Source organism: Lynx rufus, unplaced genomic scaffold (genome assembly GCF_022079265.1).
Source record: "Lynx rufus isolate CCGP_SWC_20201006 ecotype Redwood Valley unplaced genomic scaffold, mLynRuf1.p SCAF_7, whole genome shotgun sequence".
Taxonomy (NCBI): Eukaryota; Metazoa; Chordata; class Mammalia; order Carnivora; family Felidae; genus Lynx; species Lynx rufus.
In genome coordinates, this window is record NW_025814889.1 from 64,969,989 (window position 1) to 64,997,635 (window position 27,647).

Genomic DNA, 27,647 nt, shown 5'->3' on the forward strand with positions numbered 1-27,647 from the left:
TTTTGTCAATAAGTCAATTCTTCCTAACTTTGCTTCCAGGGAAAAATTTAGATCTACTAGCTTTTTAACATATAAATCTAATTGGAACATAAGACAGCTTATGCTATATGAAAAGTTTTACAACTTTTTTCCTACGCAATCTCACAATTCACAAAGCTATGATTACATCTCCATTTTTACATATCAGGCTAGTGATTTGTTTCAAGTATCCCAGGTAGTAAATGGCTAGAATTTGAACACTAAAGCCATGCTTTGCTGCCTGTAAGGTTTTCAGGAAGGAACCGGATTATGAACCATTTGTATTTATGTTTCACTTGGTCCTCAGGGAAATAGGGATGATAACTACCTTGATTTTTCACATGTAGAAACAGTTCTGAGAATTGACTTGCCTAATGTATGTACAGCTTAACTAGGTCTCGTTATAAATCCTTTAAGTGTGACCTGAAGACTTCCCTTACCAGAAGAATTACTTTGATATTCTCATATGATGGGGTATTTGATACTATATTTGCCGCTATTTTCTCTCTAGTTACTTTTCAGTTTATCTCAAGTTGTAATCTGCTTGGGGACAGAAGCTGAAACTTAAGTTTCCAAATTTATAAAATATTGCTACCTTAGTAATCTGGCAAAACAAGGCTGTGAGTAAATTTATACTGAAACACAGGTAAGAGACTGGAAAACTGAACTGGAAACTTTCTCAAAAGTACTGGTGAAACTTTCTACTGTAATTTCTACTCCCAACTAGGGCTTTGTGTAATACTTTTCTTCTTAAGGAGAACTGTATTTGCTTCCTAAATGGCAAAAAATTCAGAAATCTACAGTTTGCAATACCGTATTTCACATCTCTAATGTGACCACTGCGGATGCTGCTGGTGTTAGTAAGGTCAGGAAGATAGACACTTGGATATAAAAGCATCCAAGAGTCCTTATTCTGCCCTCTTTTTCACTGTTCTTCCTCATCTCTAAAAAGAGCGCAAGAAGGATACAATAGTTATTTCATGAAATAGGATTTTTAAAAGAGATTATCCTTGGCAATTATGGTTTTCTATGGTAGTCCTTAATACCTGCAGATCAGGAAACAAAATACCCCATCATTACACATTAATCAACCTATATAAATAATGAAATTACTCACACTCTGAGGCCTAAAGTATACTCCATTCTCTGTTGTTTGCCTTGTGTGAACGAAAGTATAAGTTCTGGAGCCAACCTTTGGTACATCTTGAGAATGAGATGGATACGTCTGAACCACCAGAAGGATTTTTCATCATAGCTGAAGCCATTTTATAATGTAGAAATTCCTTTTTCCTATTTTAAGTAATGAAAGTCCATTCTTAAGAATATGTTGTCCAACGACTAAAACACTCTCAGGATTTGTTACTTGTCTGTGATTTATACTGACTCCACCTTCTGTTATCATCCGATACCTAAAAATAACAGTGTTTTAGTTAATTAGATAAATCCATCACCACTCACCTCTCCCAATGATATTTCATTTATATTTCAGAGGCTGTCCAACTAAAACCACTTAGCAGTGAATTGTTACCTTTATGTTCACTCTAGATATCTGCCCCCCTTAAATGCTCTTCTAAAGGAGATTTAAGGCACAGTTTCTTACTTAGTAGAGAAAAAGCTGGGATATCCCACAGCTCTATATAGAACTATTCAGTTGGTAGTGATTTAAAAATGAGTAACAGAATCACTTTCTCAAGCCAATTCCCCCCCTCCCCACACTTTGAGTAGGGGCTTACAGAAAAGAAGCCTCCCGACAGAAAAAGGGCAATGCTGCTTTTAATGAGCTTCCATGAGCTACAAGTCACAACTATATATGCTATTACAAAAACCTTTAGAAAACTTGCTTATGAAACTGGAAGAACCTTGGAAATTCTATTCTGAGACTATGCAAATAATAGCACATTTTGTTAAAATGTTAAAAAGCAGAACTTTTTTAGAAAAGTGAAATGGGCTGATTTCAGAAATGGAAAATCAGTAGCTTATCTAATTCCAGTTTAGCAACAATTTTTTGATGGCATATGTAAATAGGTTTTACTCACATTATTTATGGCCCAGTTCATTCTATAAACATTCATAGAGCCTTTACTACCGAAAACTAGTGGGGTAATCCAGACAAATAAATAATTACAGTGATTAAATGCTATAAAGCCCCAGGAAAGGTTGCTCTAGGAGCACACTGGGTGGGTGGGGGTTGGAAATTTTCCTGAAAGAAGAGACATGTAAACTGGAGAGTAGCAGTAAATTTCACAAACGGTGAGGGAACATGGGGAGTAGCTAGAAAGCAGTGAACTCTGAGAAGAAAAGAGGTCTAGAGTATGAAAGGCCTTGGAAGTCCTTGTGAAAGGCAAATGTTCATTTTCTCTTAATGTGTTACCAAATGAAAAAAAATGCTACAACCCATGGTTTTATAAAATTACAGTAAAACATCTTCTGTTTAAGGACAAATTTCTTTCTCTTAGGAAGTGTTATTTTGGGCTATTTGCTACAGTTTACAGATCAATTTCTACATTTTGTTTAAATGTACAAGCCAATCTTACTCAGCTTATACAATGTAAACAAATGTCAGTGTTACTTAAGAACTCTGTCAGAATCAGATACGGTGTCATCTTTAGTGGTACAATTTCCAGTATCAGTAAATAAACCACTAGAAAAGTTCAGTAACCCCTGTGGTCCCTTAAACAGAGTCCTTTCCAATGCTGAGGAGAAACTGAGTTAGACTTAAGGAGAGACGGTATAGTAGTACCAGATTTTATAGAAATTTGAAGGATTTTTGACAATAAGTACTCCGTTTTCACTGTATTCTGGGATTAACTTCTGCCAGAAATGAGACCCCATTGAAGCATTATCAGGAAAACACCTTCTGGAAACACATGCTGTGAACTGTAACATTTATTGCCGAATTAACTGTGAATCTAAAAGTTAAATAATCTTACCCTCGGGGACCATCTGGAATGGCATTTGCTTTGCGGCATGTATCTAGGACACTTGTTCCTGGGTCAAGAACTAGTTCAGAAAACGAAGCTTCTTTAAACAGCTCTTTTAGCTCTTGATCAGACATGACCTCCAGTGCGTCTATGCTACTATGGTAAAGGGCTTGAGTACACCTGAAATACACAATGAGAACCACATCACGTGAGCGCTTATCCAGACACATGGGCTAGTACCCAGTAACCAATTATGGAGTGGCCATTCATTATGTTCCACACTGAAAGGTTTTGAAACAGCAACGTTTATCTTACATAATTTACACTTAATTCAAGGTGATCTTTCTTTCCAACAGAAGCTATTCTACAGTACTTAGGTCAACCACTGACAATTCTTGTTAGTGGTAAATAACAACCCTAATGAATTTTCTCAAGTCTATTAATTACATTAACTTTATCCACTTTTAGTTATTCTAAAAGGCCACCTTTTAGCAGAAGCCAGCCCTTCTTGTCCATGAACAAGCTTTGTAACTTCTGCAGCAAGTCGTTTCTGAGGACCCCGCTTTTCTGGCTCTTTCTCATGCAGCTGCATTATGTGGTCAATCTCTGGAAGGGGCAGAAAAGTGAAGAGCTTCAGGTACCTTTGGGGCAAAAAATACAGTGTTAGGTATATATAAATAACATATCTAATTTTTATCTCTAACTCCCTTACCCTTTAAAAATCATCCTGCCCTTTTTTTTAAAATTTTTTTTTTAACGTTTATTTTATTTTTGAGACAGAGAGAGACAGAGCATGAACGGGGGAGGGGCAGAGAGAGAGAGGGAGACACAGAATCAGAAGCCATCCTGCCTACTTTTAAATTCATTCATTCATTCATCGAGAGAGAGAAGCAACACTTCTCGGCCTTTTGGCTAAGATCAAGTGAGAGAGAGAAGCAGGTGGTAGAGGGACAGAGAATCCCAACAGGCTCAGCGCTGTCAGCACAGAACCCAACGCAGGGCTCGATCCCACGACCCTGAGATCGTGACCTGAGCCGAAGTGAGGAGACAGATGCTTAACCAACTGAACCACCCAGGTGCCCCTTTAAATTTATTTTTAATTATGAAAAATAAACACGAAGAAAAGTACCCAAAAAAGACACCCGTGCACATACCACCCACACTGAGGATGTTACTATTTTGCCATCTTTGTTCCAGACCTTTCTTTTTGTAAAAGAAAAGTACAGCTCTAGATCCCAGCACTACCATATTCCCCTCCTCGCCCACAGAGAGAAGCTAATCTAAATTTGTGCCCATCCTTCCTAGGGATGTTTTAGTACTTTTATGTATATGTGCCCATACATAAAAAATTTGTAACTTCCTGACATACTATTTTGTGTATCCTCTTTTTAAAATAAAACACATAGAAAGACATAGAAAAGTATGCAAATCACATAGTTTAATGAATCAGAAAGCAAACATCTACCATCACCTGCCTAGAAATACATCATTGCCTCCACCCACCGAAGCCCAAATTTATCACATCCCCTTCCTCTCCAAATTAACCACTCCTTCGCCTTTCAAAATCATCACTTATTCTTCTTTATACTTTTACCATTTCAGTACCCCTCCGTAAACAGCTTCACTTTGTTTTGCCTGTTTTCAGGCTTTATATAAACGGAATCATACAGAATACATTTTTGTGTTTGGCTTTTCTGGCAGATGATTATGTTTAGTAAGAGGTTCATCCATGTGGTTGTGTGAACAGCTGTCACGTACAGCATTCTGTGCTGTGACTGTTTCCACGATATATTTATTTATTCTGTGTTGTTTCTACTCTTGGACAATTACTGATAATGCTGCTATGAATATTCCCATATATTTCTCTTGGTGCCTGTGTGCACTGATTTCTTTTGGGGACATACCCAGGAGAGGAACTGCTGCGTCACAGGTTATGTACAAATACAGGTTTAATAAGCAGAGACACATATTTTTCCTAAGTAGTTCTGTAAGTGTAGCATCGGTACCTGACATTAACCCTCTGACAACCAAGGCATGCATTTCAAAGCCCTCCACCTCAAATAAACATACTGCATGCCACAGCTAGCAGCAAGTCAACTAGACAAAGCACCAGACTACTGACACGCATGAAGCTCCTCTTTAAGAAAGCTCTGGGTAACCTAGATAACTGGCCGCTTGAGTGATGCTGTTTCTCCCTTCCCACTTCCTAATTTCTGCTGTTTTAAATTTGCCAATAAAGAATGAACTCACAAAGTTCTTAGGCACTTCACCCTTCATCCCAATAATGCAGAGCCCCTGGACCACACTCTCTTCCTCTCTCTCTCCCTATCTGAGACCCCAGAATGCCACAGACCCTCCAGAACTTCTGAGTCATAAATCTTGTTTTTCGAAGTTCTCTGATGGTTGTGGCTGAGGTGCATCCTGCAATTGTAAGAACCCTTAAGGCAAGTCTAGCCACAAGACGAACTCACAAGAGGCACTCGGCTCAGGGAACCATCTCTAAGCGCAGCCACAAGTAGTCAGCCCAGGTGAGTGTCCCCTGGCATTTCTAACCGCTGGCACCACTATCAATAGGCTGAGAGCCAAACAGTTGGTAGATGGTACAGTCAAGGGGACTGTGTGATGATAGCACTTGTAGTTAACCTACGAGAACGCGTTTAGCTTCAACTATCTTTTTTTTCTTCAAAGTTTTTTTTTTTTAATTTTTTTTTAACGTTTATTTATTTTTGAGACAGAGACAGACACAGCACGAACGGGGGAGGGGCAGAGAGAGAGGGAGACACAGAATCGGAAGCAGGCTCCAGGCTCTGAGCCATCTGCCCAGAGCCCGACGCGGGGCTCGAACCCGCAGACCGCGAGATGGTGACCTGAGCTGAAGTCAGACGCTTAACCGACTGAGCCACCCAGGCGTCCCCTTCAAAGTTTATTTGTATTTGTTTTGAGAAAGAGAGAGAGAACGAGCAAGCAGGGGAGGGGCAGAGAGATACGGAGGCAGAATCCCAAGCAGTCTCTGCGTCATCAGCATAGACCTTAATGAGGGCTTGAACTCACAAACCATGAGATCCTGACCTGAGCCGAAATCAAGAGTTGGAGCCCAACAGACTGAGCCACCCATGCACCACCCCCAGCTTCAACCACCTTACTAACTGTGACTGGCTAACCCAGATGGTAACACCATTTGGGAAGGCAGCACCACTTGCTGGAGGTCTACTGCACTCTTCTGTGCTTCTGCATATTGCCTCTGCTGTGTGTTTCCTGTCACTGCTACCATAATAATTCACTCTCCAGTGCAATGTGATTTAGGCTATATGGACTAATGAGATGATAAGACCACTAATTATAAAGGCCTTTACTGACTACTAATGTACATGAGGGTCCTCCCTGCCTTGGGCCAAGGACAGCTAGTGAAGGCAGAGTGAATCCCAAGGCTGTGATTGCTGCCCAAGATGAGGCTTTGGGCTAATGGTACCGAGGAAAGGGTACTCCAGTAGATAAGGAGGAGTGAGAACTCCCCTAGTGACCACTGAGTGGTGGGTCACAGTGGGACTATGTGCCCTAACCCAGATACACAGAACAGCCTTGTAACAGGAAACCAAGGGCACCATGAAAGGAGACATTCACTGAGGCTTGCTGTCCCCACATGGCCGCTACACTCACCATCACTTTGTCTTCCTAACCCCATGGGATATCATAAGTCCAGTCTCCGGTGTGATATTGCTAAACAATTAATAGACAAACACAAATGTCCTGAACATCTTATGCCAGTGCCTCTTAAGACCCCAGAGGAGGTACATCAGCTCCAAATAAATGCAAAATTTATTTAACAGAGATGAAAGCTTCCTGGGCATTGCTTAGTGCCACTAGGTACCAACATGCCAAGGCTCTGCTATTTGCACCAATAGGAAAGCCAGGGCTTTCCCAAAGGTCCCGTGTACACTGCGCTAGTGGAGGCAGATCCCAATCCTGGGGAGGGCAACTGGGACACCCTGGAAAGGAATGCAGCCACTTATGAAGAGGGCTCACAGGGACATTTTCCACAAACTTTTTCTGGTAACAACACGTAAGATCAACGTAATGAAGAAAATCAGAAAGTAACAATTAAGGCATCAGAAATGATGCCTTAACTGAAATTCTAACCTTAAAGACTTTGTGCAGCAGGAAGGATAGAAGGAAGCTAACTGGCTATTACAGGTTTGTGGCCTGTGATTGAAAACTGTTACTCATGGCTGAACTGCACAACAGGCCAGTCTCTCTGAAGACCCTAAAATCTATAATCTTCTCAGAGAACAGTCCAGCTACATGTCTGTTTCCTTTGAGATACCACATCCTGAGCCCCCTAGGCTTTCCTCCCCAAATGGGATAGAACAAAGCAACATGTCTCAGGGGATGCCCCTGGTACCAAAGGAAAAGCTGACCTGGTTGCTGAGGCCACTGATGAGGATGAGGACAGGTAAAGGAAGATGGAGCCCCCAGAGCCACGGATATCTGTACCTATCCCCCCACCCTGGATATTTACTGCCTGGTGCTGTGCTCATCCTTTCCTCACAGAAATCACTAAAGCTAAGGCTCACAGTGAACGGGAAACATTAGACTAGGCCTGTCTCCTGCAGCAAAGTTGGCGTGGTCCCGTATGTTTATCATTTCAATGACCATAGTGACCCGAATGACACCCTCTTCATTTCTAAACCTGACGAGGCCTCAAGTGACCCCGAGTCCAGATTATTACTCTATAAGGCGTTCCCCCTAACTACAGGGCAGTGCTACTAATTTTAGTGGACTGCTGAAACCATTTGAAAAGCACTGGGGGGTACGGGCATGGTTGCTAGACATGGAGGAGGTTACTATCCAGGTACCTGGACACTTCAGATCTATGCCCTTCTACTCCCGCTGCCCCCTTGAACAAATTTCCCTCAACAAAAAGGGCTCCCAACTCCAATAAATCCTCAACTTAATTTTGCCCTTTATGAAAACACACAGGTTAACCTCTTCTGGGAGTTACAAAATCTCAGTGTTCCTGGCCACTTAGTATCTAGACAGCCAGTCTCTAAACTCTAGATCCTAACACCAGCATTCTCCCATCTATAGCCCCCTTCGGCCATCCACCCTCTTGCCACTCAGCTGCCATCCATCCTGACTTGAACCCAGTCTCTGCAACTGCGTCTGACCTCTTCTCTAAAACCCAGGGCTGGCAGCCACCTAAGCCTCTACCGCAGGGAGTTGGTGGCTCCCCAGGACTCATCATCCCACCTCCCAGAGACAGTGGCCCCTATACCACTCTGGTAGTCCCCTGGGTCAATGAAAATGTCCCTAAGGGGGACTCTGTGAGTGAAATGTTGCAAGAACCACAAAGTACCAAAGACATCACTACAAGCATGAAACCTACAGACATCACAATGACTCTAAACCTGTATCTTTCAATAATAACACTGAATATAAATGGACTAAATGCTCCAACAAAAAGACATAGGGTATCAGAATGGATAAAAAAAAAAAACAAGACCCATGTATTTGCTGTCTACAAGAGACTCATTTTAGACCTGAGGACACCTTCAGATTGAAAGTGAGGGGATGGAGAACTATCTATCATGCTACTGGAAGTCAAAAGAAAGCTGGAGTAGCCATACTTATATCAGACAAACTAGACTTTAAATTAAAGGCTGTAACAAGAGATGAAGAAGGGCATTATATAATAATTACAGGGTCTATCCATCAGGAAGAGCTAACAATTATAAATGTCTATGCGCCGAATACCGGAGCCCCCAAATATATAAAACAATCACAAACATAAGCAACCTTATTGATAAGAATGTGGTAATTGCAGGAGACTTTAATACTACACTTACAACAATGGATAGATCATCTAGACAGAGAATCAATAAAGAAACAAGGGCCCTGAATGATACATTGGATCAGATGGACTTGACAGATATATTTAGAACTCTGCATCCCAAAGCAACAGAATATACTTTTTTCTCTAGTGCACATGGAACATTCTCCAAGACAGATCACATACTGAGTCACAAAACAGCCCTTAATAAGTATAAAAGAATTGAGATCATACCATGCACACTTTCAGATCACAATGCTATGAAACTTGAAATCCATCACAGGAAAAAGTCTGGAAAACCTCCAAAAACATGGAGGTTAAAGAGCATCCTACTAAAGAATGAACGGGTCAACCAGGCAATTAAAGAAATTAAAAGATATATGGAAACAAATGAAAATGAAAATACAACAATCCAAACCCTTTTGGATGCAGCAAAGGCAGTACTGAGAGGAAAATACATTGCAATCCAGGCCTACCTCAAGAAATAAGAAAAATCTCAAATACAGAATCTAACAGCACACCTAAAGGAACTAGAAGCAAAACAGCAAAGACACCCCAAACCCAGCAGAAGAAGAGAAATAATAAAGATCAGAGCATAAATAAACAATTTAGAATCTAAAAAAACAGTAGAGCAGATCAATGAAACCAAGAGTTGGTTTTTTGAAAAAATAAAATTGATAAACCTCTAGCCAGGCTTCTCAAAAAGAAAAGGGAGAGTACCCAAATAATAAAATCACAAATGAAAATGGAATTATTACAACCAATCCCTCAGAAATACAAGCAATTATCAGGGAATACTATGAAAAATTATATGCCAACAAATTGGACAACCTGGAAGAAATGGACAAAGACCCTAAGCACCCACAGACTTCCAAAACTCAAACAGGAAGAAACAGAAAATTTGAACAGACCCATAACCAGTGAAGAAATTAAATCAGTTATCAAAAATCTCCCAACAAATACAAGTCCAGGACCAGATGGCTTCCCTGGAGAATTCTACCAGACAGTTAAAGCGGAGTTAATACCTATCCTTCTCAAGCTGTTCCAAAAATAGAAAGGGAAGGAAAACTTCCAGACTCATTCTATGAAGCCAGCATCACTTTGATTCCTAAACCAGACAGAGACCCAGCAAAAAAAGAGAACTACAGGCCAATATCCCTGATGAATATGGATGCAAAAATTCTCAACAAGATACTGGCAAATCGAATTCAACAGCATATAAAAAGAATCATTCACCATGATCAGGTGGGATTCATTTCTGGGCTGCAGGGCTGGTTCAATATTTGCAAATCAATCAATGTGATACATCACATTAATAAAAGAAAAGAACCATAAGATCCTGTCCATCGATGCAGAAAAAGCCTTTAACAAAATTCAGCATCCTTTCTTAATAAAAACCCTCGAGAAAGTCGGGATAGAAGGAACATACTTAACATCATAAAAGCCATTTATGAAAAGCCCACAGCTAATTCCATCCTCAACGGGGAAAAACTGAGAGCTTTCCCAGTGAGATCAGGAACACGACAGGGATGTCCACTCTCACTGCTGTTGTTTCACATAGTGTTGGAAGTTCTAGCATCAGCAATCAGACAACAAAAGGAAATCAAAGGCATCAAAATTGGCAAAGATGAAGTCAAGCTTTCACTTTTTGCAGATCACATGACATTCTACATGGAAAACCCGATAGATTCCACCAAAAGTCTGCTAGAACTGATACATGAATTCAGCAAAATTGCATGATATAACATTAATGTACAGAAATCAGTTGCATTTTTATACACCAATAATGAAGCAACAGAAAGACAAATAAAGAAACTGATCCCATTCACAATTGCACCAAGAAGCATAAAATACCTCGGAATAAACCTAACCAAAGACGTAAAAGATCTGTATACTGAAAACTATAGAAAACTTATGAAGGAAATTGAAGAAGACACAAAGAAATGGAAAAACATTCCGTGCTCATGGGTTGCAAGAATAAATATTGTCAAAATGTCAATACTACCCAAAGCAATCTACACATTCAATGCAATCCCAATCAAAATTGCACCAGCATTCTTCTCGAAGCTAGAACAAGCAATCCTAAAGTCTGTATGGAACCACAAAAGACCCTGATAGCCAAAGTAATTTTGAAGAAGAAAACCAAAGCGGGAAGCATCCCAATCCCAGACTTAGCCTCTACTACAAAGCTGTAATCATCAAGACAGTATGGTATTGGCACAAAAACAGACACATAGACCAATGGAATAGAGACTCCAGATTTGGACCCACAAATGTACGGCCAACTAATCTTTGACAAAGCAGGAAAGAATATCCAATGGAAAAAAAGAGAGTCTCTTTAACAAATGGTGCTGGGAGAACTGGACAGCAATATGCAGAAGAATGAAACTAGACCACCTTCTTACACCATTCACAAAAATAAACTCAAAATGGATGAAGGACCTGAATGTGAGACAGGAAAGCATCAAAACCCTAGAGGAGAAAACAGGAAAAAAACCTCTCTGACCTCTGCTGGAACAATTCCTTACTTGGTACATCTCCAAAGGCAAGGGAATTAAAAGCAAAAATGAACTATTGGGACCTCATCAAGATAAAAAGCTTCTGCACTGCAAAGGAAACAATCAACAGAACTAAAAGGCAACTGACAGAATGGGAAAAGATATTTGCAAATGACATATTGGACAAAGGGCTAGTATCCAAAATCTATAAAGAACTCACCAAACTCCACACCCGAAAAACAAATAATCCAGTGAAGAAACGGGCGGAAGATATAAATAGACACTTCTCTAAAGAAGACATCCAGATGGCCAACAGGCACATGAAAAGATGTTCAATGTCACTGCTCATCAGGGAAATACAAATCAAAACTACACTGAGATTCCACCTCACGCTGGTCAGAGTGGCTAAAATAGACAAATCAGGAGACTATAGATGCTGGAGAGGATGTGGAGAAATGGGAACCCTCTTGCACGTTGGTGGGAATGCAAACTGGTGCAGCTGCTCTGGAAAACAGTGTGGAGGTTCCTCAAAAAATTAAAAATAGAACTGCCCAATCCCAGTAATAGCACTGCTAGGAATTTACCCAATGGATACAGGACTGCTGATTCATAGGGGCACATGTACCCCAATGTTTATAGCACCACTTTCAACAATAGCCAAATTATGGAAAGAGCCTAAATGTCCATCAACTGACGAATGGATAAAAAAGATGTGGTTTATATATACAATGGAATACTACTTGGCAATGAGAAAGAATGAAATCTGGCCATTTGTAGCAACGTGGATGGAACTGGAGAGTGTAATGCTAAGTGAAGTAAGTCAGGCAGAGAAAGACAGACACCATATGTTTTCACTCATAAATCGATCTTGAGAAACATAACAGAAGACGGGGGAAGGGGGAAAAAAGTTACATAGAGGGAAGGAGGCACACCATAAGAGGCTCTTAAATACTGAGAACAAACTGAGGGTTGATGCGGGGTGAGGGGGGGGGAAAGTGGGTGATGGGCATTGAGGAGGGCACCTGGTGGGATGAGCACTGGGTGTTGTATGGAAACCAATTTGACAATAAATTATATAAAATAAATATTTGGTAGAATTTAAAAAAAAATGTCTGATTAGACATCAAGGCCCAAGTCACTGTTATTCCAGACAATCTCTCTAAATTCTTAAAAGAGAATTGCCAGTAAAACAATCAAAGGTGTACAAATCCATTCAGATGTAACTAACTACAGGGGCCATTTACTTCAAATGGCTCCTTCTGGTGGTGGCCTCCTTGGCCCTTTCCCTCCCTACAATAGGCATGGATGCATTGACATAATGCCATGCAACATCGAACAGGCCCAAGTTCTTGGCATTCCTGGTGGAATTTACCACGTGGATGCCAGTGACTCTTCCTCCTGTGGGCAAGATGGTAAACACCCCCTAATACCAATTTAAACAGGTCATTAAAAGCTTATAACCTGTTATTAAAGATACTGAGATGGAGTCTCCTCGTTCAATAGTCACATTTGGTTGGTATGTAAGTTAGCCTATAATGAATGGTATCTCACCATTTACCTTCAAAACCTTAACGCTCAGATTTCCCCAATTAAGCTATAATTCCTAGTAATACAGAATTAATTGAGAACACATACCTCTGACACAACAAGCATACTAACATTCACATTATATGGGTTCAAAAAAAAAAAAAAACAGAGAGAAAGGGAGAAAACTTATTTGAAGACATAATAGCCAAAAATTTCCCTAACCTGGGGTAGGAAACAGACATCTGAATCCAGGAAACACAGACAGCCCCAAATAAGATGAACCCAAAGAAGTCCATATCAAGACACATTTATAATTAAAATGTCAAAAACTAAAAGGACAGAATCTTAACAGTGGGAAGAGAAAAGCAAACAGTGATGTACAAGGCAATTCCCAGAAGGCTATCAACTGATTTTTCAGCAGAAACTGCAGGCTCCAGAGGGAGCACACAGTATATTCAAAATGATGAAAGGAAATAAACTACAACTAAGAATACTCTACCCAGCAAGGTTATCATTCAGAACTGAAGGAGGGGTAAAGAATTCCCCATATAAACAAAAGTTAAAGGTATTCATCACCACTAAACCAGCATTACAAGAATGTTCAAGGGAATTTTGTAAGTGGGAAAGAAGAGGCCATAACTAAAACTTAGAATAATTATGACAATTTCAATGGTGAAAGCAAATATATAGTAAAGGTACCAGATCAATCACAAAGCTATTGCGAAGGTTCAAAGACAAGAGCAGTAAAAACAATTTTATCTACAATAATTGGTTAAGCAGTACAAAAAATAAAAACATACAAATACATAAAATGTGGAGGAGGTGAATAAAAATGTAATGCTTTCTGGGGCGCCTGGGTGGCGCAGTCAGTTAAGCGTCAGACTTCAGCCAGGTCACGATCTCGCGGTCCGTGAGTTCGAGCCCCGCGTCAGGCTCTGGGCTGATGGCTCGGAGCCTGGAGCCTGTTTCCGATTCTGTGTCTCCCTCTCTCTCTGCCCCTCCCCTGTTCATGCTCTGTCTCTCTCTGTCCCAAAAATAAATAAACGTTGAAAAAAAAAATTAAAAAAAAAAAATGTAATGCTTTCTAAACATGTTCAGGAGCACCTGGTTGGCTGAGTGAAGCATCCAAGTTCAGCTCAGGTCATGATCTTGTGTTTGTGGGTTTGAGATCCACATTGGGCTCTGTGCTGACAGCTCAGAACCTGGAGCCTGCTTTGGATTCTGTGTGTCCCTCTCTCTGCTCCTCCCCTACTTGTGCTCTGTCTCTCTCAAAAAATTAAAACACTGGGGCGCCTGGGTGGCTCAGTCGGTTAAGCGTCCGACTTCACCTCAGGTCTCGATCTCGCGGTCCGCGGGTTCGAGCCCCGCATCGGGCTCTGGGCTGATGGCTCAGAGCCTGGACCCTGCTTCCGATTCTGTGTCTCCCTCTCTCTCTGCCCCTCCCCTGTTCATGCTCTGTCTCTCTCTGTCTCAAAAATAAATTAAAAAAAAATTAAAACATTAAAAAAAATAGTAAGTGCATTCAAACTTAAGTGACTATCAACTTAAAACAGACTGCTATATATGTAGGGTGTTAAATATGAACCTCATGGTAACCACAAACCTTTGAAAAGAGAATACATACGGAAAAAAATAAAAAGAATTCAAGCATAACACTAAAGAAAGTTATGAAATCACAAGGGAAGAGAGCAAGAAAGGAAGGGACAGAAGAACTACAAAAACAATCAAACAACAAAATGGCCATTAAGTATATAACTATCAATAATTACTTTAAATGTTAAGGGTCTATAAGCTCCAATCAAAAAACACAGGCTGATTGAATGGATAAAAACCCCAAGACACATCTACGTGCTGTCTACGAGACACTCATTCTGACCTAAAGACACAAAATGAAAACGAAGAGATGGAGACAAGTATTCCATCAAAATGGAAACAAACAAAAAGTCACGGCATTAGTACTTGTATCAGACAAAACAGACTTTAAAACAAGGACTATAACAAGAGAAAAGAGCATTAACATAATGATAAAGGGATCAACCCAACAAAGATAGAACAATCATAAATTTCTATGCGCCAAAAATGGTAGCACCTAAGTATGTAAAGCAAATATTAATGGACATAAAAGGGAGAAATCAACAATACGATAATAGAATGGGACTTTAACACCCCACTTACATCCAAGGATAGGTCATCCAGGCAGAAAAATCAAGGAACCAGTGGTTCTGAACAACATAATAGACCAGATGGACTTAACAGACACACAGAATATCCCATCCCAACAAAAGAATACACATTCTTGGGGCGCCTGGGTGGCTCAGTCAGTTAAGCGTCTGGCTTCGGCTCAGGTGATGATCTCATGGTCTGTGAGTTTGAGCCCTGCATCAGGCTCTGTGCTGACAGCTCAGAGCCTGGAGCCTGTTTCAGATTCTGTGTCTTCCTCTTTCTCTCTCCTCCCCCACTCATGCTCTGTCTCACTCTTCTCAAAAATAAATAAACATTAAAAAAAAAAAAGAATACACATTCTTTTCAAGTGCACATGGAACATTGTCTATGATAGGTCATATGTTAAGCCACAAAACAAGTCTCAATAAATTTATGAAAACTGAAATCATATCAAACCTCTTTTAGGTGTGAAACTAGAAATCAATTACAAAAAAATATGTGAAAAAACACAAACACGTGGAGGCTGAGTAACATGTTACTAAATAACCAATGTGTCAACAAAGAAATCAGAGAGGAAATTTAAAAATACCTGGAAACAAATATAATGGAAGCATGATGTCCCAAAATCTCTGGGACATAGCAAAAGCAGTTCTAAGAGCAATACAGACCTCTCTCAAGAAACCAGAAAAATATCAATCTAAGCTTACAACCAAAGGAATTAGAAAAAGAACAAAGTCCAAAGTTAGCAGAAGCAAAGAAATAATAAAGATCAGAGCAAATAAATGAAAAGCGACTTAAAAAAAAATGAAAAGATAAGTGAAACCAAAACCTGGTTCTTTGAAAAGATAAACAAAACTGATAAACCTTTTGCCAAATTCATCAAGTGAAAAAGAGGACTCAAATACATAAAATCAGCAATGAGAAAAGATACGAATGACACCACAGAAATACAAAGGATTATAAGAGACTACCAAGCTTAGGGGTGCTGGCTGGCTCAGTCAGTAGACCATGCATCTCTCTCTCTCTCTTTAAATGTTTTTATTTATTTTTGAGAGAGAGAGAGAGAGAATGAATGAATGAATGAATGAGTGTGGGAGGGACAGAGAGGGAGACACACAATCTGAAGCACGCTTTAGGCTCTGAGCTGTCAGCACAGAGCCCAATGTGGGTCTTGAACTTATGAACCACGAGATCATGACCTGAGCTGAAGTCGGATGCTTAACCAACTGAGCCACCCAGGTGGCCCTAAAGCATGGAACTCTTGATCTTGGGGTTGTGGGTTCAAGCCCCACGCTGGGTGTAGAGATTACTTAAAAGACTACCATGCTCAACCAAGGAGGTTAAAGTCTTGTACTGTGAAAACTATAAAACACTGATGAAAGAAACTGAGTATCACACAAACAATGGAAAGATAGTCTATGGTCATGGAAAGAATTCATATTATTAAAATGTCCATCCTACACAAAGCAAACTATAGATTCAATGCTATCCCTCTCAAAATACCAACAGCATTTTTAACAGAACTAGAGCAAATAATCCTCAAATTTGTATGGAACCACAAAAGACCCAGAATCACCAAAATAATCAGGAGAAAGAATAACAAAGCTGGAGGTATCACACTTTCAGATTTCAAAATACATTACAAAGCCAGAGTAATCAAACAGAATGAAGTACTGGCAGAAAAATAGACACATAGATCAAGAGAAGAGAATAGAAAGCCCAGAAATAAACCCACACTTATATGGTCAGTGAATCTATGACACTAAGAGGCAAGACAATACAATGGAGAAAAGAAAGTCTCTTCAACAAATGGTGCTAGGAAAACTGGACAGCTACATGCAAAAGTATGAAATTGGACCACTTTCTTACAACATACATAAAAATAAACTCAAAATGGATTAAAGACCTAAATTTGAGACCTGACACTATGAAACTCCTAGAAGAAAACATAGGCAGTGATCTCATGGGCCTTAGCATTTTTTTTCTAGACATTTTCTAGAAATTAGACATTTTGCTAGATATGTCTCCTCAGACAAGGGAAACAAAGTAAAAATAAATTATTGATACTACACCAAAATAGAAAGCTTTCACACAGAGAAGGAAACCATCAACAAAATGACTTACTGACTGGAAGAAGACACTTGCAAATGATAGATCAACAAGATCCAAGATATATAAAGAACTCATACAAGTCAACACCAATAATAATCCAATTTAAAAATTAGCAGAGGACCTGACATTTTTCCAAAGACAAACTGATGGTCCAATATAACAAGATGCTCAACATCACTAATCCTAAGGGAAATGGAAATCAAGACCACAATGAGGGATCACCTTATACCTGTCAGAATAGCTAGTACTTTTAGTACATGTAACTGGTATTCTACTCTTAATGGTGGCTTTTGGAGAACTGTAGATCTCAATTTTAATTGTCTAATTTACCAATCTTTTTCTTTGTATCTCACATAAGAATCTTTCTCTATCCCAGTTATGAAGAGATTTTCCTATTTATGCTCTGAACACATGATTTAGCTTTCGTTACAGATTACGTTGACAATCTACCTGGAATTGATTTTTGCATACAGTGTGAGGTTAAGTTTCACCATTTTCCTCAAATAAGGCATCTAATTATCCAAGTGATATATATTGAAAATATAGTCTTGGGGCACCTGAGTGGCTCAGGTCATGATCTCATCGTTGATGAGTTCGAGCCCCGCCTTGGGTTCTGTACTGACAGCTCAGAGCCTAGAGCCTGCCTCGGATTCTGTGTCTCCCTTTCCTTCTGCCCCTTCCCCTCTCATAGCTGTCTCTCTCTCAAAAATAAATAAACATTAAAAAAAAAAAAGAAAGAAAGAAAGAAAGAAAAGATGGTCTTATCCCACTGTTCTGCAGCGCCACAGACATTAAGTGACCATAGATGCTGGAGTCTATCTGGATTCTCTAATTTTTTCCATTCGTCTCTCACCCTTACATTTAAGCTTTTGCTTTAAAATCCAAACATTATTATTAGAATTAATAAGAGTTTAGCAGAGTTGCTGGGCACACAGTTAATACACAGAAATTAATTCTATTTTTATACATCAGAGCCAAGTAGAAAATGAAATATTCAAAAAGATGTCAGTTCTTGATACATAAAAACTCTAAACTGTATCATCAAATATGTTGAAAACAAACCTGAAGGAAAAAAAATCTTAATTATTGTAGTTCATTATAAAACATTTTTCAGTCTGGAAAAATCATTTTTGGTAAAATTCACCTTTTCTTTGTTGCAGGTATATTTTTATCATCAATTACATTCTTTGAAGGGTTTAAGATAATGTGAATGAATTAACGAGAAAGTCATTTTTAAAAAAGGATCTTCAAAGTGTGTACTACGTTATGGTAAAGAAAAGAAACTTTAGAGATAAGAGTAAAATAAGGTTTAGTCAAGTTGACCATAAAAGGAGTGAAAAAACCAGACTATGCAACTGATAACATCCTAAGTACTTACTAGAAGTATATCAAAACTTGACTCTAAGTTTTTCAGGAGTCACGGTAGTTCTCTGCTTTAACTAACAAAAAACTTGTTTAGAACAGTTAAAATTGCAATGTTCTGTGTCTTAAGTAGAATCTAAGTGAAAACAAAACACAAAAAACTATAAAAGGCACACAAAGATTCAATGGCTAAAAGTATACCATGAGCTTAATATACTTAATTGTTCTCAGCACACTATTAAGAACGCACCTTTCTACCAAATCATCCTGCTGCCTGACAAAGAATTGATACAATTCAAACGGAGAGGTCTTATCTCTGTTTAGCCACACAGCATTACCAGCAGACTTTCCCAATTTTGCTCCTGTTGTACTTGTAATTAGAGGAACAGTGATTCCAAACACGTCTTCTCCAGTCAACCTAAGCATAAAGGAAAACTTCATTATGCGCTTCAGTCACAAGTGTTGGTAGGTTTTGCTAATCGTTCTTCAGATTTCATTCTGGTCTCTTGCTCTGAGAAAACTTCCTTTACCTTCTAAATCTGAATGTTTGTCCCTTGTTTTCAGAGCACTCACTGTTTTGGCATTTGTCATTCTCAACTACAATGGAACCAGTGACTCTGGGGGAGTTTCTGTATAACTAGGGCCTCAAAACTTTAAAGGCCCAAGAAAACAAGGAAAGAAAACTGGGTAAGGAGTCAGGTAGAGACACTAAGGATGCTTTAAGGGATTTTAAAAATGAGTAGCACATGGGCTAGGCTAGAACTACAGAGTTCATCTCCCTTAAGAAAATGTCATTAAAATCTACATTATTTGCCAAACATTTGGAGTTGAAAAACAATTTTTTTGCGATGCCAACCAAAAACTAATACTAGCTTCATGGAAGGTGCAGCTAAAGCAGAAACTACTCACCGAGGCACAATCCCATTCAAGTATAAACAAAGGAAAGCAGTTTCTCAATTCAGTAACACAGAATCCTGGCTGGTGGTGTATTTCCTGCAGAGTTCTAGAATATGTTCCATACCTAATACCATTAATCCAGCCCGTTAGTTCTCATTATCAGCCTGTCACATCGACACCATTTCAGACTCTTAACGGGGAGAAAACCAAAAAGGACTTGAAAAGGGCGTCACTACCCAATCCCAATAGTGAATCGTAGGCTATTCGGGTGTAAATTATTTGGTCACACGATTTCTCCTGGGTCTAAAGGCGCTTACTTGTGGATAAACTCGTATCCGGACATGATATTGCCCAATTGATCAGATCCACCCAGCTGGACCCGGCATCCATAATGTTGGAACAGATAGTAGAAATCATAAGCCTGGAGCACCTGGTAAAAAAACTCGGCCAAGCTCATGCCCTCGGGACTCTTGAGTCGGGTCTGGACGCTCAACCGGCTCAGGAGCGTCCCCATGCGGAAGTGGCCGCCTACGGCGGATAGGAAGTCCACCAGGTGCTGCTTCTGGTACCAGGCTGAATTATCCAGTACCATGAAGCTTCCCCAAGGCCGCCCATCCGCGAAGAGCTGCTGGTGATTAGCACCCATGGCCTCGAGGCCTTGGCGCAGGGCGCGCGCATTGCTTCGCACGCGTTCTGCGCCCAGGGCCTCGCGCTCCTTGGTGCGGCCGCTCGGATCGCCCAGGCGCGCGGTGGCACCTCCCACCAGCGCAATCACGTTGTGGCCTGCTCGCTGGAAGTGAAACAGGCCCAGAAGAGCTAGCAGGTGCCCCACATGAAGCGAGTCGGCCGTGGGGTCGAAACCGCAGTAGATGGTCTGGGGAAAGTTGCCCGTTCCACGGTCGAAAAGCTCTGGGAGCTCAATCTTCGTACCCCTCTCGGGGAAGAACTCCTTGAACAGACCTCGAGCCTTTTGCACCGCCAGCAGCCCCTGAGCGCCCGAATGGGCCTCACGCAGTCCCAGGAACAAGACTCCTGACGTGCCTGGGCTCCCAAACCACCTGCCCCGGGAAAAGCACCGGAACATGGGGGCCGCCATCTTGACACCGGCACGATGCGAATGCTGGGATTTTGGAGCCCTTGCCACACCCCCAGTGTCAGACTCCCATAATTACTACGGAAATTGCTTCCGTGTTTTTCTGCGCATGCGCGGGTGGGGCGAGCCGGTCACTTAGCTACGGAGCTTGAGTTCGCAGCAGTCATTGGAGTTTTGACGACGTAAACGGGGGTTCTCCTTAGTTTGCAGTGTAACTTCGCTAATACTTAATTTCCTCATTCGTGCCGCAGGTTTGCCTGTGATAATAGTTCCTACTTCAGAGGGCTGTTGTGAGGACTAAGAATTAAAGCCCTTGGCGCCTACGAAGCGCTCTACAAACATCAGAGTTTGTTTAAATTTTAACATGAAATTGTGATGCGCAAATTGGTTTGAATTCTTGGCTCATTGCAAAAACTTGTTCACAGTTGTGATGGGTTAGAAATTTTTTAACTTAAAGGAGAGAGAGAGAGAGGGCGTTGGGACGCAAACAATTTTCGGAGTGATTCCCCAAGTAGATGAGAGCACCAGCTTCTCCAGGAGGTGGCAGTCTTGTCCAAGCTATAGGGAGAGAAAAGTCAATACAATAAATGCAGAAAGCCCTGTTTTATTATGTAACAGTTACAGGTAACCAGGTTTAGTATAACTGGAATCAAATAGGTGATCACATTTTCACAGCATGGCGATTGCTATCAGTACTCCTCACCATGGATGGGGTTCTCACTGCCAGTTGGCTGGTATAGAATCCAGCTCCAAAACCCTATTTATTGTTTATTATTATTATTGTTATTGTTATTGTTATTGTTATTATTATTAAGTGGGCTTTACGTTCAGCGCGGAGCCCAACTGTGGTGCCTGAACTCACATCCGGAGATCAAGACCTGAGCTGAGATCCGAGAATCTGATGCCTAACCAACTGAGCCTCCCAGGCCCCCCAAAATCCATTTTAGGGTCTTATTTCTAGGACTACTTTCAATACGAACTGTGTAAGGTCGAGTTAGAGATTTGTGTGCAGAAGGATTGTGTATTCTTGGAACAACATCTGTAATGCAGCGATGGAGGTAGAGGGTGAAGTTTTAGTATGAACAGTTTGCAATACCAGCCTCAAATAATCCTATAGGGTGCTCTGAGGCTGGGATTTCCTTTCAGATTCATTCTAAATTGAAACAAGGGGCAGGCCTTTGTACTTGGTTATTGACAAGCCATTCAACGTGGGATGCACTTGGAGAGTAGGCAAAATCTTGATCAAGGCTTTGGCAGAGGGCAAGATGCAAAAATAGGCTCAGCTGTGAGCCATCACCAAACTATATGCCCAGCAGCTAGGGGACTGAGTGCCTTGATCCTGAAACAGATGTCTGGGCCATGTGCCAGACCACTCCCTACAAGACATTTCCATCTCTTTCTTTCTGTTTTGTAAAATGTTTATTTATTTATTGTGTGAGAGAGAGCAATTGAGAGTCAGCAGGGAAGGGGTAGAGAGATAGGGAGACAGACAATCCCAAGCAAGCTCTGCACTGTGAGTATGAAGTCGGATGTGGGGCTTGAACTCATGAAGTGTGAGACCATGACCTGAGCCGAAATCAAGAGTCGGACATTTAACCGACTGAGCCACTTCCATTTCTTAACATTAAGAAATCATTTAACAAAATGAAATGCTATTTAAAAAATTAGTTTCTTTGCATGTATAATTATCAGTGAAGTGAGATTCTCATTGTCAAATGTTAACTGTGATAGGATTTGAGATACTTATTCAACAGGTTATGCAACTCAATCCCAAATGCTGAAGAAAATAAGCAGGTGTGTTCTCTCATGTTGCTCATCAAAATATCTTAAAATTTGTAATAATAACCCGTTCACCTGCAATCTTATTTTGTGACATTTTGATCAGAGATATATATAAGTATGTGTAGCAGGAAATTTTCCTGAGCACACAGCAGATAGTGTTTTCTATTTAGTACCTAATACACAGGAAGATTTGAACATTTTTAAAAGGTATGTTTCATTCTTGAAGTTTCTGGTTAATATGATAAGTAACTATCTGTGGTTTTTACAGGTATGTTAGTAATCTTATACCAGAAAGTGTGACTTCATATTGTCGTTTAATTACTTAGTCATGTCAAGAAATCGTACTTCTCCTTATACATGTACCTGTTTCAGTATTACTGAAGAACTTTTGAGAAGCACTTTTGTGGATAATGAAAAACAGAAAATTTCTATTTGAGATTAGAATTTATTGTAAGGTCTTTTAAAATAGATTTGGGTTCTGGGATTGGCTGGTTCAGTCAGTAGAGCATGCAGCTCTTGATCTTGGGGTTGTAAGTTTGAGCCCCACATTGGGTGTAGCGATTACTTTAAAAATCCTTAAAAAAACACACAACAAAACAGATATGGGTTCTGCTTGATCTCTTCTTTTTTAGGTTTAGTTCTATTTCATGAACAGGTAGTGAAGTCTGGTACAGATGCTATGTGAGACTTCCAGTAGCTCAGCGACCACAAAAATTATTTTCCTTTGTAATGTGTCTTGGTGTAATAGGAAAAGTGGGGCTCTGACCAACAGGAGTGATAGAAAAAGGTGGGACATTTAAACCTTTGGAATTATATACATGGCTAAAATTTTCTGGGCCTGGACCTATGACCTGAGGTTGGGGTGAGAAAAGGTGCATAAGTTGATTCATGCTGTTTTTATTGGCTTAAAAAGGAAATAAATAGTGTTAAAAAGTATTTTAGAAAGCATGACTCAACTGTGATAATTTGCAGTTAGCTGACCTTGAATTAGCATCATATCAATCTCACAATTACCCTTTCCTGCAAAAAAATGCCACATAAATGTTCACTTTTGAGAGCACCCCTGTTTTATATGATTTGGTTTCAAGATGTAAAAAAAAAAAATTGTAATAGCATTCAACAGGCACAAAAAGGGGTGCCTGGGTGGCTCAGTTGGTTAAGTGTGTGACTTCAGTTCAAGTCATAATCTCGTGGTCCTTGAGTTCCAGCCCCTTGTTGGGCTCTGCTGACAGCTCAGAGCCTGGAGCCTGCTTTGGATTCTGTGTCTCCCTCTCTGCCCCTCCTCTGCTCATGTTCTGTCTGTCTCTTTCTCTCAAAAATAAACATTTAAAAAAAATTAAGAAAAAAAGGCACAAAAAGAGTAAAGATTAATACTGTTTTTTTTTAAGTTTATTTATTTTGAGAGAAAGAGAACACTTGCGAGTGGGAGAGGAGCAGAGAGAGAGAGAGAGGGAGAGAGAGAATCCCAAGCAGGCTCCATCCTCAGTGCAAAGCCCCATATGGGGCTCAGTCTCACAACTATGAGATCATGACCTAAACCAAAATCAAGAATCGGATGCTTAACTGACTGAGCCACTCAGGCACCCCTAAGATTAATACTGTTTTAAATGTTTTCTCACAGGTTATGCCCAGCAGTTTAAAGTTAGGCAGTTCTGCTTAAATCTGAAGCATTTCTCTATCTATAGCATGGAACATATTCAAATTACAGCAGAGATCTGGCTGGGGTTAAAATATAAGCTCTTTAAAGGTCATAGAAAAATCACAGCAGAAAGGAGCCTGAGGAATTCTGACCACTATAATCACTATAAAATATTATTCCTACTTATATTTTCTTTTCTCTCTTGAAGACAGGTGGCATAGGTTTCTTCTGGAACATACGTCGTGGCACAGGATGCAAACGGAGTGGATGGGAGCAAGAGCTGACAATTGTATGTCCCTTCAGGGATTTAGCGATGGCCTTCCAAATACTTCCAGATGAAGTATTTCCATTATGTTCCTATTTCCTACTACTTGAGAAAAGATAAAGAATCACTTCTAAAAGCTAGTTTCAAGCCTTTGTTGTCTTTGTATAGTAACCAATAAATCAATCTGCTTCATAATTTCACCCTCTCTCCTGACTTCATAGTTGCCAATATTCGTGAAACCCACACCATAAATCATTAAGAATCCTCCCACGCTGCCCATCCTTATCTGCAAGAAAATCACTCCCCTTCCATTCCAAATGAATTCCTTCCAGGAAGTTTCTTCTGCATTAGATGGGATAGGAGAAAGATGCTTTTACTCCCCAAGTTCATCATATCCCTAAAATATATTAATATGTAAAACTAATAATGCTCATCCTCCTCACAAGAAAAGAAAACCCATTAAATTTGATTGAAAGTATAAATTTATGTGAGCCAAGTGCCTTGAGACCTAGTCTATGTCCTTTTATTGAAGTGTCGCTGATGCTTTTTGAGCTGGTGGTCATCTTAACATTCAAACAATTTTTAGAAGAAATTAGTTTCTTCAAAGCTGTTGGTTACAGGACGATATTAGACCAAAAAATAAAACAAAACCAAACAAACAAAAAAAGAAACCTGTTACTAAGTGTGACTTTCCTCTCTACCCTGGACCTCAGAGAAGGATACACACAACTGTTCTTTCTTTTAAACTGCTTTTTTGGTCAGTGGTATAACCTGTAGGACTCATAGTTGCTGTAACTATATGAACCTGGTCTCATACCCATATGGCTGGATAATATTTTGAGATATTTATGGGTTGTTGTTTTGTTTTGTTTTGTTTTGTTTTCCATCATTTTCCCCTTTCCATTCTACCATTTAAGCTGGTAGTAAGCTCTGTGCCTGGGGGAAGTCAGGGAGGAATGCAGAGTCAGTCTGGAACATTTATGGGGTTTTGTTTCCAAAAGTTGAAAACCTAGAGACAGGATAAAGTTTGAGAAAATAAGCTTGGAGAACAAGAAGAGAAAGAGCTTAGGATTCTCCTTGTTAACGAGGGCCCCAACCCAGGGAAGAGAGCCCAGGCTGTTGGCCCTACTTTCAAGAGGAGCTGTCATTGCTCCCTGGCCTCAAAGAGCTGCTCTCCTGATGCACTACAAGCCTGGGGTTCCTGGCTTCATCCAAGGTTCCCCTGCTTCATTTGAGGCAGTGCAGTATCTGAATGCCTCAGAGAACCACTGTGGGCTTGGTCAACAAGGATGGCTAGAGTGACCAGAACAGACTGGAGATTATTATTTCCCGGGCATCATGTAAGATGATCAAATTTTAGAAATCCTGGAAGAGGGAAGGAGCCCAATAATGATGGAGAAGTAGTTTGCCACCATTATAGTGGGTTAAGGACTCAGAAGTTTGTTCATTCATTTAAAAATTTATTTAACAAATTTTACTAAAAGCACTCGATGAGTCAGGCACTGTTCTGATGGCTTAGACACATTCATGAACTAAAGAAAGATCCCTGCCCTTATGGAGATAAAACTATTTTCTGAAGTTCTATTTCTGTGACTAGGCCTGTTCTTCACTCACTTCCTCCTTCTGACCCAGGGCCCTATGCCACCCCCAGCCTTGGGGCAGAGAGAGGGAATGACTTCAAGGTGATTGTCCAGGAGCACGCAGGTTGGGATGGGGCTGGTGGGGAGAAACACTATGGAATATATGACAAGGGAAGTCCACCCCTGGGGGAAGAGTGCTGTGAGAGGCATACAGATAAAGAAAGGGGTCCTGGACCATAGAATTTACACAGCTCTTCCCCTTTCGATCTGCAATTTTGTCTTCCTTCACAATTGTTGCACTGAATTTTGTCCCTCAAGTAACTCTTTCCCCAACACTCTCCCTTTCTGCTCCGAGTTTTGTGATAGCTGGTGCAGTCCACACCAGTATTTTGTTGCACAGGCTCTCTGCCAGGATCACACTTCAGGAGCTGCTTGTCTGTTTGTTACTGTGATGAAAACAGCAGACTTGTCTCCTAGAAACAAAAGAATCTTGGAGACACCAGTTGTGATTGTATTTTGCAAAGCTTAGTTCAAAAGGATAATGTGTTCAGACAAGATAATTTCAGAATTTGCCTACTTCTCAAGTCACCTTAGTGTTTGCCTGGTCTCTCTGACATAGTGCACAAGCGAACCAATCAACTTATCATTCTCCTGCCATCAAGGCTAACTGAATTCGTGTCTCCATTGGAGAAGAAGTAAAACAATAAGCAATCAGTCTACATTTTGGAGAGCATTCCCACTGTGATTCAATTTACTTTTGTCTTTTTTGTGTGTGTGTCTCCAATAAAGGCTTTATGTGCTCCTATTTTAAGCATTGAATATATGGTCAATTATCTAATGAGAAGCAAATCCAGAAATATCCTCTAACTCTAATATTCTTACTCTTCTATCACATTATTATGGGGAAAAAATACCTTTCATTTACTTGCCCCACACAGAAAAGTCGAATATTACTCCTTCATCCTCACAATAGCAACAAAATGTGGGTATGAGCTGTGGTACAGGAGCACTGAAGTAGGAGTCATAAGACTAATAGGTCTTAGTTTTCTCAAACTATTAGTTTTTCCCCACTATCTGTACTCCTTAGATAACACACCTAACACTCTCAGCCTCAGTCCTCATTTTACAGACAAATGGGCTATATTAGGCTATCTCTAAAATCCCATCCAGCTCTAAAATTCTGAGATGGCTGTCTATCTTTATTATTTATGGTGCCACACTAGAAAGGAGGTTTAAAAGGATGTTCATCTATCTCCTCCTCTATTTGGTTTGCTTAAGTAGTAGAAACTGTTTTAAGTAACACCTACATGGCTGACAAGGTTTAAAAAATGAAGATTTGCTAGGTCACCTGGCTGGCTTAGTAGAGCTTGTGACTCTTGATCCTGGGGTTGTGAGTTAGAGCCCCATGTTGGGGATAGAGTTCACTTTAAAAAAATGAAGATTTGGAAAGTGACAGTTAATGAATGAAACATAGATCCTGTTTCCAGAAATATTCAATCAGGACCCAAGCAGCTATGTTCAAATTCGAGCAGTTTTGGTCCTTACTGATCTTATTAATAGTTGCCCATAGGTGGAGACCAAACTGGAAGTCTCAGCAACAGAGAAAGCAAATGAGAACAATTGCTCTATATGCTTATAGCTATTTTCCTTGAAACCAGAGAAAATCTTACACACCTGCGCCTCTCTTTCCATTATGCATCTAACATACCTCTTCTTCAAGCATGGAGTTCAAGGAAGATTTAAGGGAGCAGGAATCAAGAACACTTTTGTTGATGTCAGACTGTGACCAAATACATAGCACGTATCATCAATTGAGACACCTTCCCTTTGGACTGCCAATATTATTCACACTACACACTTGAGAATGCCCCCTGTTAGTAGGTGACCATAAGCCCTGGTTTAGCTGTGTCTTGTCTCAGCCTAATTATTTTTTTAAATATTTATTTATTTATTTAGGGAGAGA

The 27,647-nt window shown here is 40.2% G+C and overlaps 1 protein-coding gene across 1 annotated transcript; it reads right to left on the reverse strand.

Moving 5' to 3' along the window:
* Positions 1-11: 11 nt before the first annotated feature.
* On the reverse strand, positions 12-20,421 carry YARS2 (tyrosyl-tRNA synthetase 2). The gene is made up of 5 exons (XM_047066941.1): positions 19,643-20,421; positions 18,679-18,846; positions 3,425-3,580; positions 2,949-3,119; positions 12-1,427 (listed from the first exon to the last, which is right to left on the reverse strand). The coding sequence occupies exons 1-5, from the start codon at positions 20,419-20,421 to the stop codon at positions 1,268-1,270; spliced, it is 1,434 nt and encodes a 477-aa protein (XP_046922897.1). The 3' UTR covers positions 12-1,267.
* Between the last annotated feature and the right edge of the window lie 7,226 nt (positions 20,422-27,647).

What these genes read in the sequence shown, in the direction of transcription:
- YARS2 (XM_047066941.1), bottom strand. Translation starts at nt 20,421, where the DNA reads ATGGCGGCCCCCATGTTCCGGTGCTTTTCCCGGGGCAGGTGGTTTGGG. An exon ending in GGATACGAGTTTATCCACAA is followed by an intron (nt 18,847 to 19,642) that starts GTAAGCGCCTTT and finishes CTTTATGCTTAG; the next exon opens with GTTGACTGGAGAAGACGTGT. An exon ending in CAGGATGATTTGGTAGAAAG is followed by an intron (nt 3,581 to 18,678) that starts GTGCGTTCTTAA and finishes TTTGCCCCAAAG; the next exon opens with GTACCTGAAGCTCTTCACTT.